The following is a 12,966-nucleotide window of genomic DNA, read 5'->3' on the forward strand; positions in this document are numbered from 1 at the left end:
TTACCTAGGGAGGTGGTAGAATCTCCTTCCTTAGAGGTTTTTAAGGTCAGGCTTGACAAAGCCCTGGCTGGGATGATTTAACTGGGAATTGGTCCTGCTTCGAGCAGGGGGTTAGACTAGATGACCTTCTGGGGTCCCTTCCAACCCTGATATTCTATGATTCTAAGGGGTAAGTAGGGTATAAGGTATGGAAACTATCAGGGGCAAGACAGCTTCGGAAGGCAGCAACAGGCTTTGGATCACCTCCGGTGTGGCTCTCAGCACTCCCATCAAACCTGCTGCCTCTGATGGTGTGGGGCTGGTGGCAAATCCAGAGGATGGCCATCTCCTAGGATATCAAAATCTTTTCCAAGGTGGGTATGCAGTCGCCAGCCGTGAGAGTATGATGTTCTTTGTCTCCCCTGGAGCTGATTCTTACAGGGTTTCTGATAGGGATTTGTACTCTGGGTCCCTAAGGACCTTAATGTAGCCCTGGGTCTTTCAGGAACCACAGAGTTCCATTCTCCTCAAAGGGCATGTCCTCGAAGGTGACTTGCATCTCTTTGGGTATCTTGGACACTAACAGCCACAACAGCATGACAACCCTGGTCATTGACAGCATGGCTGCGTCAGACTTGTCATGGCTGCCTCCAGTGACTGAGTGACCCTTTGGACTTTTTTTTTTAATTATTTTTTAAACTCCCACACAGGAGCACAGGGAGATCTTCAACAGGAAGGGAGCAACCCGCTCCAAAGCAAGGCAGTTGTATTTTTCGCGAACAAGGCCTGGTAGTTCACCACCTGGAGCTGAAGTGAGGAGTATGTTTTGCTCGCAAACATGTGCGCCGTCACCCCACCCCCCCTCCCAAATCCTTACAGCAACTCTTGGTGACTCAACTTCTCTCCTTTAAGGCTGGCTTCTTACCCCCCACCTGCCCGAGAATACCAGTATTCTACTGAAGCCCAACACCCACACCCCCGTGAGAGCTGTTGGGCCAGGACAGGCATGTAAAAAAGCAAAGGTGTCAGAAAAAGGGAACAAATTTGCCACATTCCCCAGTTCCCTTGCTCTACTTTACCATATACTGCAAATCCTCACCTGCACCCCCATAAACACCATCATCTCTTGCCCTCCAAAACCACCTTCAGCTAACTCTAACCCACAAATGAGGGACGTTCTCAGCAGTTCCACCAGGCACCTCAGAGCAGCAGCCCTCCAATTCCACTGCCTCCTCCAGCGTGCCCATGACCTCAGCTAAACAGATTCCAAATGTCCCTCCCTACCTTTATTGCTGGAACAAACCCCTTCTCCTCATACCACCCGCAATAATTCACCGAAGGAGAGCTTGTTCATTTGAAGCCCTGCAGGCCCCATAGCCAGGGTGCTGAGCTCTGCACTGCAGATGGTTAGCCCCTGGGGCTGCCCTAGGCGACCAGCCAGGAAGGTGCCACAGTCACCCGACAGGACACTCACGTGGGGAGGGACTTGAGCAGGTTCTCACGCAGCTCCAGAGTCACCAGATTTGCCAAACTGCAAGAGAAAAGGGAGCGAGGAAGCCAGAATCACTAGGAGTGGCAGTAGGTGGAGCCCTTCAGGGACAAACTCGGATGCACAGACCCTCCCACAGGGCAGTCCTTCGTATATATGGGTGCATGGTGTACACCAGTAGCAGAAGTGGGCTGGGGTTGAAATAAAGACGTCCTCAAATTATCGGGGCTGATGGAGACTTACTATTAAAACACCATGGAGGATGCTGTTCCCAGTCCAGGGGACAGGAGAGAGATGGCATCAGCCTATGGAGCAGCCTGCATCCCGGAGATCAAACCTCACACACAAGGTGATGCCCTGCTCTGGGGGAAGGAAGGACATGCCCTCTCTGAGAGGGCCCTGAGGGTTCTGCCTAAGCACTCAGAGCTCATCATGCTGAGAGTCTTGCTGAATTGACTGCAGCTACTCGCAGGGGAGCAAGTGGTGTATGTGCAGTAGAGTGGAAGATGGTCTTGTGGGACTCAGGAGGCCTGGGTTCAATCCCTGCCTCCAGCAGAGACTCCCTGTGGGCAAGTCCTTTCCCCTCTTGTGCCACACTTGCCATCTAGGACACAAGAACAATGATCCTGACTCAGCTGCTGGACTGTGTGGGGGATAACCTCATTAATGTTCCTAAAGCCACAAGGAGTTCAGATAAAGAGCTCTTTCCCACATGGTGTAGGCATCCTCCACGATGGTGGGGGTGCTCTCCTCCTGCCCACCCCACCCCCCTGCACTCCCCACACAACTAGCAAGAAGCATAAGTGCACTCACTTCCCGATATCACTGGGGAGGCTCTGCAGGGACACATCATTCAGGGCCAGGTGGCCCAGACTCCGCAGCTGGGTGAAGCCCTCAGGAAGCCTACGGAGGAAGCAGACTCATAGGACTGGAAGGGACCTCAGTAGGTCATTTAGTCCAGTGCCCTGCACTCATGGCAGGACTCAGCATTATATAGACCATCCCTGACAGGAAGTGACAAAGCCAGCACCGTTACAGGTTTGTGCACAAACAACCCCGAGTCCCCTCTGCCTCATCCTACTCCCTGAAAAGCTAATCCCTATCCCTGCAAACCTTTATACAGGGAGAGAAACTCACTGCGGCCCTACCCATTCCAAACAAACGACAATACCTACTGCCTAGATGCATTATGGGGGAGTCACACACATTGGAAGCAGTTCTGCTCCTGTCTGGCAAACCTTATGCTCACATACCAGCACCACAAGGAGGCAGCAGAGAGCTAACTCTGATTTAAAGGGGCACAGTCTGCAGAGGCCTTGGTGCCCACAAGGTACAATGGGTAGGGCAGGAGGAATGGGAGTGTCCATCTACAAAGACTGTAATGGACATTGGCGCACATCACCACCAAGTGGAAAGTGGGCACCTCGGACTCTGTAGTGGAGGGCAGAGGAGTCCCAAAAGGACACAGGAGTAAAGGCTACAAAGGCATCAGGATGGGACATGAAGGGAAGAGTCTCTCTCCGTAAAGTTCTGGGTAGACTCCCTGAGACCACGTGCTCAGCTCCAGGCACTGTATTAGCAGAGAGATGCTGACAAAAGGGAAGGAGCTCAGAGCAGTTCTGGGAACCAGCAGGGCTGAGTTACCAGAGGGACACCAAGAGCAGAGCACCTAGGGGCTGACAAAGGAACAAGGCCACTTCTTTTAATAATAGGTTCTCATCTCTGAGGAGGGATGGGGAAAGGGTAAGTCGGGTGTAAGGTATGGAAACTATCAGGGGCAAGACAGCTTTGGAAGGCAGCAACAGGCTTTGGATCACCTCCAGTGTGGCTCTCAGCACTCTCATCAAACCTGCTGCCTCTGATGGTGTGAGGCGGGTGGTGAATCCAGAGGACGGCCATCTCCTAGGATATCAAAATCTTTTCCAAGGTGGGTACGCAGGTCGCCAGCCCTGAGAGTATGTTGTCCTTTGTCTCCCCTGGAACTGATTTTTACAGGGGGGTCACAGGCTTTGCCTCTTTCTATTTTAGTTCTACGGAATGTCAAATACGAGCTGCTGGGCAAGGCAAGCTGGAGAGAATAGGGTGCTTCCCCCTTCCTCACCCAATGTACCAAGTTCAGCCAGGAGAGGAGACTGCCTGCCCCTCCTTACCTGGAGAGGGGATTCCCACTGAAGTCAGCAATCTCCAGGGATTTGCAGAATTTGATGCTTTCAGGGATTTCTGGAATGTCTGAAGCAAAGAGGGGGAAAAAAAGACCCCAGTAAGAGCCAGTCACATGGAGATAAGAGTGTACGGCAAAAGCCCATCACATGGATTCATAGATTTCAAGGCCAGAAGGGACCATTGTGATCATCTAGTCTGATCTCCTGTGTAGCACAGACCACAGAACTTCCCCAAAATACTTCCTAGAGCAGATCTTTACAAAAACATTCAGTCTTTATTTAAAAATTAGCAGTGATGGAGAATCCACCACAACCCTTGGTCAATTGTTCTAGTGGATAATTACTATCACTATTAAAAACATACACCTTATTTCCCATCTGAATTTGTAGAGACAAGGGAGGCCCCAGTGAGAGCCTGTCACACAGTGGGAGGACGGAGACATGGAGACTCCATGGCACAAGAGCAACTCCCAGCAAAGTTCCCTCTAGGAAGCTCCTGAAGGGCACATCTTCCTTCAGGCACAGACACTGACATCCTGGTGACAACGGGTGGCCCATGGAGCAGTGCTCTGGGTGGGGCACTGGGGTGCTGGAAGAGCCTGGTACTGGTCTCCTGACAAGGCCCCCCCAAGTTCCCTGGCTGGTTGGCCTTACCATTGCGAGAGATGTCTAGCTCCACCAGCTGCATGAAGTTGGCCACCTCGGGGGGAAGCCTCTGAATCTCATTGTCACTCAGGCCTAGCTTGCGCAGGTTCAGGAGCCGGAAGAAAGGCTGAAAGGAGAAAGCAGCAACAGTTCCATAGGGGATCTCATCCTACCTGCTTACCCCAGCCCTACACAACTGCCAGCAGTGGACAGCTTCCTTCTGCCCAGGCCCCTTCCTGCAGACACGCCACCTCTCAAGGCTGCTGCTGCCACGCAGGAGACAAGCAATGTGAGACTGAGCAGCCAAGGGGGGGTGGAGCTAGAATTATCTGGCTCAATCCGTGTAGGGAGCAAGAAGCCGTAGGGACCAGCTGCTTAACAGACTCATTGGTGATCCAGAACAGGTGTAGGGAAGGAGTAAATGGAGTCATTAAGTGTGTCGTGGCCCCAACCCCATTATTCTACAGCCCCTTATCACCCCCCTCCCCTCTATGCAGGCTGGAGCTCCTCAGGGCAGGGAGCGCCTTTGCTTCTTTTGCAGGCACACAGCAAATCACAGGAACACTAATGCATAAGATGTCTCCATTAGTGAAGTCGCCAGTACATACCACACAGACATGGGGAAGCCAGCCCACATGTGTCAACAGAAAGGAGCATACAAAATGGCAGGTGACATGGATGCAAGGAGAGAGATTAGCAAGAGAGGCTATCAGCCTGTCTGGAACAGGAAGCCCACAAGCAGATGCAAGGGGATGCTGGGCACCACAGGTAGGAGGAAGCAGTTAAGGAGAATAAGGAAATTGTGGAGACACTACATGGTTTTCTACATCAGTCTCCACCTCAGGAATGTGGGGAGATCCCCGCCCCAGCTTTCATCTTCTCACATGATGCAGAGTGTGCGCTCTCAGGGACTATGGTACTTGTAGAGTCCATGTCAGCTGCAATCTGCATATGTTGTAGGGGTCTGAGCCGCTCATTATAAAAGAGGAACAGTAACAATTCCTGGCTTGCCATCCCAGCTTACAGCTGATCCCAGACACATTTATCTAATTTCTCAAGACCTCCCATTGTTAGTCAGGGCCCAGCCGCCTGATCAGTCTCTTGATACATTTTATATACCTTCCCCTCTCAGGGTGGCACCCTGTCTATGGGACCAACGCCCTATTTTATAAACATTCTCCATTCTCTGGGAGGCATCTGGGTCCCAGGGACTAGGGTCCCCTCATACCAAAGGGCACCTGCTCACACTGTGTTCCAGCTGAGCAGGATCATGGTCTTAGTCCTGTGAAGGCCATGGACGGGTTCCAGCTACTGCAAGACAGGGCCACTCAGGAGGGAGGGAGCAAGCCAGCCTGGGGACTGAGCTGGTAACTGTACCTTGCTCTCCAGAGCTTTGGAGAACTATTCCCTGTTCTCTTAGGACCCTGCTTTGCTCTGCATGGGTACCAAAGAAATAAGCTACAGCACCAAAAGCACTAGGTGCTGGGCCATAATGTGTACTACTGTATAGGGCTAAGGCTGTATGAAGTTTCCATTCTAACTCCCTCACTTCAGGACATGGCTCAGCCCAACCATTTGGAAGTCCAAGTGAGAGACCACATGCACTGCCCCAGCGTAAACAATTCCTGTGACCAGTGCCGTGGAGGATAGGAGGGAAGAAGTATGCTGGAACTGGGGAGGGAAGCAAGCCTTGCTGAGGCAATCAGCCATTCAGGGATCCCCTTGAGACTGGTCAGGAGTATGACCCATTGAAAGCTGAACAGAGGCAGTAGGTAAGATGCAGGTTTTTGTCTCTATGGCTGTGTCTACACTGCCACTTTCAGCGCTAAAACTTTTGTCATTCAGGGATGTGAAAAAAAACAACCCCTGAGCGACAAAAGTTTTAGCGCTGAAAAGCGCCAGAATAGACAGTGCTTTATCGCCAGAAGCCGCAGCTCCTGTTGATAAAGCTACCACCGCTCGTTCAGGGTGTTTTTTGTTTGTTTGTTTTTTTAAATCGCGGGGAGAGCTCTCCCACGGCGAAAAAGCATGTCTACGCTGCCCATGTCACAGCGCTGTCGTGGCAGCACTGTTGTGGCCGCGTCATAATGTAGGCAGTGTAGACATACCCTATGCTCAAAACGATCAGCTAAGGAAGACGATGCACATGCACGTCTATAGAAAATTCTACTGACAGAAGGCAAGCCTCTATCATGAAAGATACTCATAGCCTGGACAGCTCACTACAACAAGGTACTTCTGAGACTAAGAGCTTACTTAGCAACATTCAAAAAAGGAGATTGGGAACACAGCTCATGAGTTAGACAGGGTGAGGCAAGAGGCTTTCCCTATAGGTAGCTGATTCCATCATTGTCCAGTAGGGAGTTTCTTGCAGCTGGTACTAGCCAGAGTCAGAGACTGAATTTTGAACTAGATGGGCTACAGGGCTGTAGCAATTGCTGTGTTCCCTGAATCACTGCAGAGACGTCAGGGACCACTTTCCAAAGGCCCCTCACCCGTTCCCACTGAAATAAATGAGACTACTTGCAGAGCAGGCTACTCACCATGAGAAAGGAGGACATAATTTCACCCTTGGTGGATTCTCAACACAGCCTCCATGAAGAGGCAGGGACTGATGTATGGCGTGTATTGCAAAGTGGCCCTAATTCCCGATTGGGGTCTCTGGACTCTACTGCAATATAAATAAAAACTACTCCCACTCTACAGCTATCTGCCTATGATTGTCAGACACCCTCGGAGATGGTAAGTGTCTTACTCAGGGTCACACAGGAAGTTTGTGGTAGAGGTGGGAACAGAGTTATGTCTCAGTCACTAGACTAAGAGCCACACACACAGAAATGACTTCTAATCTATGTAATTATTCTGTCTGCCCATAAGTCACGGGTGGGTACCCAGGTGCAGCAAGTGCAAGGAGACCTTTATAGTAGACCAGAAAACGGACCCAGAGGCTGACTTACCTAGACAGCTACACATGGGCCTGAGTTAGACCTTGGTCTGACCCTTCTTTACTAGGTGACCACCCCCACCTTCAGAATGGGTCATTGATATGAATGAGCCACACTGAAGGCTGCCAGGGGTAACAAAATCTGTTCAGTACGTGTGGTGAGGTGGCTGCCCCACACAGGTAAATGGAGGGTTAAAGCAGCCCTCAGGGAGACTACGGTGGGGACTCAGACCCTGGAAGAATGAAGCAGGTTGCTCCTTGTAGTAGATAGTCTGAAGCAGGAGAGAGACATCCTGCAGGCCCAGCTGAGGGAGAAACTGGGGAGACAAGACTGGAGGGGGGTCTCTAAGGGGGAGGGTGTATGGTGGGGCAGCTTCCCCACACAGGTGGATGGAGGGTTAAAGCAGTCCTCAGGGACACTGCACAAAACCCAACCAATGGAAGGAGGGCTTGTAGAGAGCCAATCAGGAGAAGGTTTGTTTGAACAGCCAATCAGGGCCAGGGAAGCCCATAAAAAAGAAGGGCTGCTCAACAGAGCAGAGTCAGTCTCTCCCTAGAGTGCAAGGGAGAAGGACCGGCTGCCTTAGAGTACCACCTTAGATAGAGCAGTGCTGGACAGGGTCAGGGGAGCAAAAGGGAGCTCCAGCCTGAGGACTGCCTGGCTGAGGCCCCTGATACAATGGGCCAGGAAGGGGCTAGGGGGAAGTGGCCTAGGGAAACAGGCGGTGGGAGTTGGAGGAACAGCAGCATGTGTCCACTGGCTATAGGGTCCCTGGGTCAGAGCCTAGATTAGTGGGGGGCCCAGCCCCCCTTTTTCCCCCCCACTTGCCACAGAGGGGTGGCCAGTATTTGGACTGCAGTTTACCCCTGAGGTGAGGGGCTAGACCGAAGGCTACAGTAGGCCGCAGCGGCAAGTGAATGGACTAGAGACAGCCGATTCCCCCAGAAGCGGGGAGAAAGTGGAGTGGGGCACAGCCTGGCTGTGCCCAGAAGACGACGCTGTGGTCCGGGGAATGTCGTGGGTCTTAGAGGTGGAGCAGAAGCGACAGCGGTGAGACACCACTAGAGGAAGGTGCACTGGCAACCAAGAGCTAATTCCCAGCACGAGGCACTGAAGTGGTGAGTCCGACCCCATCACAGTAAGATACCGGCCTAGTTCAGCACTGCATAGTAGAGAACAAGGTCTTCTGTCTTCTACAGAGGCCAGATAAGGGGGAGAAAGGTTATATGAAAAGCAGGGAGACAGTACCTATGCCATGAATGGAGCTGTCCACCCTGCTGGAGGGGCTGGGCTAAGGGCTCCCAGCAGCAGGTTTGAAATACTCCTCCTTCCTAGAGCTATTAGTTCAAGTCAGCTCTTCACAGTCAATAGGCCAAGACCTATGCAGTTTACTGTGTAGGTTTCTCAAACCAGACCTTAAGTACAGTTGCTTACGTATGTGTATTAGCGAGACAACAAAGCATTGCTGCTCATTTGCTAAGGCTGTACAGAAGATGTAAACTGCTTTAAGAGGAAAGGCGCCCATATAAATTTACAAAAAGAAAAGGAGGACTTGTGGCACCTTAGACTAACAAATTTATTTGAGCACAAGGTTTCGTGAGCTACAGCTCACTTCACTGGATGCACTGAATGCATCCGATGCAGTGAGCTGTAGCTCACAAAAGCTTATGCTCAAATAAATTTGTTAGTCTCTAAGGTGCCACAAGTACTCCTTTTCTTTTTGCGAATACAGACTAACACAACTGCTACTCTGAAACCTGTTTTATGAAGATTTCAGCAGGGTCATCAGAGGGGTGCCAAACTAGGACAAACTCATTGTACCTGAAGATTTTAAATGCACATGTAGGAGCTGACTCTGACACGTGGAACAGGGTGCTAGGCCATCACGACTTTGGATGATCAAACTCAAATTGCCAACTACTTCTCTTCAAGTGTTTCAAGTTCAATCTCACTATTCTCAGTCTTCCAAAAGCCAACAAATATAAGACAACACGGAAGCATCCCAGGTCAAAACAGTGGCACATGCTGGACTATGTAATTGTATGGTCTAAAGACATCAAAGATGTACATATCACCCTGTCATGCTGTGTGGTATGGCTTTCAACAATGAGTGCCAATCTCAGGTCAGGCTGTCAGAAAACAAGGAAGACTCCTCAAACTGGTTTATTTTCTATAATTAGATTTCACCAAGCCCATAACAAATGTGCACTCCTGGATCACTATACCAGTATTACCATGGAGTCACAGACAGTCCCCTTAGGATCTCCAGCCCACCTTACCACCCAACCAAACTAGACTTTGATATTGGTCACAATACCAAATATTGCATCACATTAGTTTACTCACACACCAAAGGGCCAGTCGCTTTCCCCAGGTCAAATTGGTACTCTGGATCTCACCAAAGACAATGCTGGAGCCAATTTCTCTAGTAAACTGACTAAAGGTTTATTAGCTAAGAAAAAGAAATGAGTTATTGAGAGGTTAAAGCAGGTAAAATACATTCACAGGAGAATCCAAGTTTTTAGATTAAAAGGGACAGCACAGATATAGTGATCTGCTAGTTTTCCATAAGCCTCTCAGGGTTCCCCAAAGTAATTTTGGGTCTCTCTGTCTAATTACTCAGTATTCTACCATTAAAGAATATCAGTTCAGAGATGCAGGATCATTCCCTTAAGCCAGTATTTATAGATCCTGTTCACAGAAGGCAAGCTGACAGGTGTCTTCACCAAAGCCTGGGCTTTTCCTCTGTTGACAGTGAGTAGGAAATGCAGTTTGATCTGTGAACTCAATGACCCATTCTTTGACTTTAGCCTTCTACTTCTTTTGCATTCACAAGTAATTTAGTTACAGTGACATATCTAATGCAATTGCCTGCCATTACATTCTTATGGGGATAGATAATAGAAGTATCATTCATTAGTATTAATGAAGTTCTAACGCCTGAATATACACACTTTGATCTAGGGCAGCAGTACTCAAACTTCATTGCATCGTGACATCTTCTGACAACAAAAATTACTACACGACCCCAGGAGGAGGGGACCGAAGAAGGAGCCCACCCGAGTCCCGCCACCACAGCTCCACTGCCCCAGGCAGGGAGGGGGGCCAAAGCTGAAGCCCTTCGGGGGCCCCGACCCACAATTTGAGAACCCCTGATCTAGGATTACTTAATTACAGAGACATACACAATGTAATGCAATAAGCAATCAACAACTTTATAGACAAGTAAAGGCAGTGCCATTAACGTTCCCTTTGAACTAAACTATCACAAGTAAATTGGTCCATGCATACTAATACACTTAACATTTCTTTGAAATTCACACACGTGAAATGACCTATAGCGCCAAACTAAGCTGGTCTGTCAGCGTCACACACCCGTTGTTTGAGAGATGTCGAATGCTGGTCAGACCATCAGCTTGTGAGAAGCATGATGTCACTACACTTCTCACTAGAGTGCCCCAAAAGATGCCTCAAACCACCAAAGAAGATCAATGTGACTGCCATTAAGGCAACCTGACAGAAGCTCAGAGATAAGAATGGCCATACTGGGTCAGACCAAAGGTCCTTCAAGCCCAGTATCCTGTCCTCTGACAGTGGCCAATGGCAGGCGCCCCAAAGGGAATGAACAGACAGGTTATCGTCAAGTGATCCATGCCCTGTCACCCAATCTAGGCTTCTGGCAAACAGAGGCTAGGAACACCATTCCTGCCCACCCTGGCTAATAGCCATTGATGGATCTATCCTCCATTAATCTAGCTAGCTCCCTTTTGAACCCCGTTATAGTATTGGCCTTCACAACACCCTCTGGCAAGGAGTTCCAGAGCTTGACAGTGCGTTGTGTGAAAAAATACTTTCTTGTGTTTGTTTCAAACCTGCTACCTATTAATTTCATTTGGTAGCCCCTTGTTCTGGTATTATGAGAAGGAGTAAATAACACTTCCTTATTTACTTTCTCTATACACGTCACATATAATACAGCATCCAAGGTTCTTGGCTTTGTCAGGTAGTAACACCAGGGATGGTTCGATGAGAATGACCCAAGAGAGACTGGCTACTGGAGACCAGGCACACTACCCACAAGTCCTGCATGATGGACAAGAAATTAACAAGAAAGGCGGCCACACACTGTCAAGCCACACATACATTACAAACCCGATTGAGGCAAATGAAGAACCACTGGTGGGAACAGAAGGCTTCAGAACTGCAGAAAGTGGCTGATAAGCATGACATGAAGGCCTTCTATAAAGGTGTCTGTGCTGTGTATGGCCCAAAATCCAGTGGTTCAGCCCCTGTCCTCACAGCAGATGGTAACCAGCTGCTCACAAACAAAGGTGACATTCTTTTGCGCTAGGCTAAGGACTTTGATAGTCTCCTGAACTGTCAATCCATTATGTCCAACAAAGCCATCGACTGACTCCCACAGCGTCCTGTCCTGGAGGAGCTGTCTGTGTACCCCTCTTTAGATGATGTTACCAAGACCATTAATCAGCTTTGCACAGGCAAGTCTCCAGGCCCTGACAGCATTCCACCTGAAGCGTACAAATGTGGAGGTGTTCACCTGGTCAGGAAACTCACCAGTATTTAAGACCATGTGGGAACAGGGTACCATGCCCCGGGAGTATAAGAAAGCTTTCATAATCTATCTATATAAAAGGAAGGGAAGCATACCTAGCTGCGAAAACCATTGTGGAATCTCACTGCTGTCAAAAGCAGGGAAGATCCTTACACTGGCTGTCCTCAAGAGACTCTTCTCTCCCCTAGCAGATTCAGTGTATCCAAAGTCACAGTGTGGCTTTCATGCTGACTGTGGCACTAGGGACATGATTTTTTGCAGCCCACCAAATACAAGAGAAAGCTCATGAAGAGAACAAGGACCCATGCATGGTGTTGTTCACCTAACCAAAGCTTTCTATATGGTGAAACACCTTCATAAATTCGACTGCCCAGAGAAGACGATTGCTGTAATCCGCTCACTTCATGATGGTCAGAATGATGGAACGTGGTGACTCAGAGGCCTTCCCCATCACCAATGGCACCAAACAAGGATGTGTAACGGCTCCCATCCTCTTTGCCGTTGCCTTTTCAGCCATGCTCTTGTTTGCATTCCAGGACTTTGACAGAGGTGTACACATCTGGTTTAGATTGGATGGGGTGGGGGGTTGGAGGGTCTATTCAGTGTTCAGCAACTCAGGGCCTTCACCAAGGTAACTGAACAACTGCTAAGAGAGCTCCCGTTTGCTGACAACTGTCCCCTCACTGTGCAGACACTCAACAACATTCCACTTATTGTGGACCGCTTTGCCTATGCCTCAAAATGCTTCGGTTTCACAATCAGCCTGAAAAAGACAGAGGTCATGTACCAGTCCGCACCAGACCACCAGCACCATGATCTCATCATCACAACTGACAACACACCCCTCAGTCACGGCAATTCTGCTACCTGGGCAATATACTTTCCAGCAATGCTATGCTGGATGAGATCACTCAGCACCTGGTCAAGGCCAGCTTGGCATTTGGCAGGCTCGCCCATAGGCTCTGGAAGGAGCATGGAGTCTGCCTCAGAACCAAGATAAAAATCTATCGCACTGTTGTACTCACCTCGCTCCTCTACGGCTGCAAGAAATGGACGTGCTACCAATACCTCAAACAGCTAGAGAGCTTCCACCTTTTCTGTCCAGGATCTATCTGCAACATCAAGTGGCAGGACAGGATCCCTAACACTGAAGTCCTTGAGAAGTGCCAAATC

At 49.6% G+C, this 12,966-nt stretch overlaps 1 protein-coding gene across 29 annotated transcripts in view; it reads right to left on the reverse strand.

Moving 5' to 3' along the window:
* The window catches only part of SCRIB (scribble planar cell polarity protein), a 239,190-nt gene that overhangs the window by 205,581 nt on the left and 20,643 nt on the right, over nt 1-12,966 (reverse strand). For 27 of the 29 annotated variants that reach the window (XR_013635276.1, XM_078851362.1, XM_078851365.1 and 24 more), the window contains exons 2-5: nt 4,285-4,402; nt 3,619-3,697; nt 2,282-2,371; nt 1,454-1,510 (exon numbers count right to left, since the gene is read on the reverse strand). Coding sequence is in view for 28 of the 29 variants with exons in the window: in XM_078851362.1 (XP_078707488.1) it covers nt 1,454-1,510; nt 2,282-2,371; nt 3,619-3,697; nt 4,285-4,402 (344 nt within the window). In the remaining variant the exon portion in view is untranslated. Of the gene's footprint in view, nt 1-1,453; nt 1,511-2,281; nt 2,372-3,618; nt 3,698-4,284; nt 4,403-9,566; nt 10,781-12,966 lie in introns of those variants that run through there. The other 2 variants (XM_078851376.1, XM_078851375.1) reach the window with 2 other exon arrangements.

This window comes from Lepidochelys kempii, chromosome 2 (genome assembly GCF_965140285.1).
Source record: "Lepidochelys kempii isolate rLepKem1 chromosome 2, rLepKem1.hap1, whole genome shotgun sequence".
NCBI lineage: Eukaryota > Metazoa > Chordata > Testudines > Cheloniidae > Lepidochelys > Lepidochelys kempii.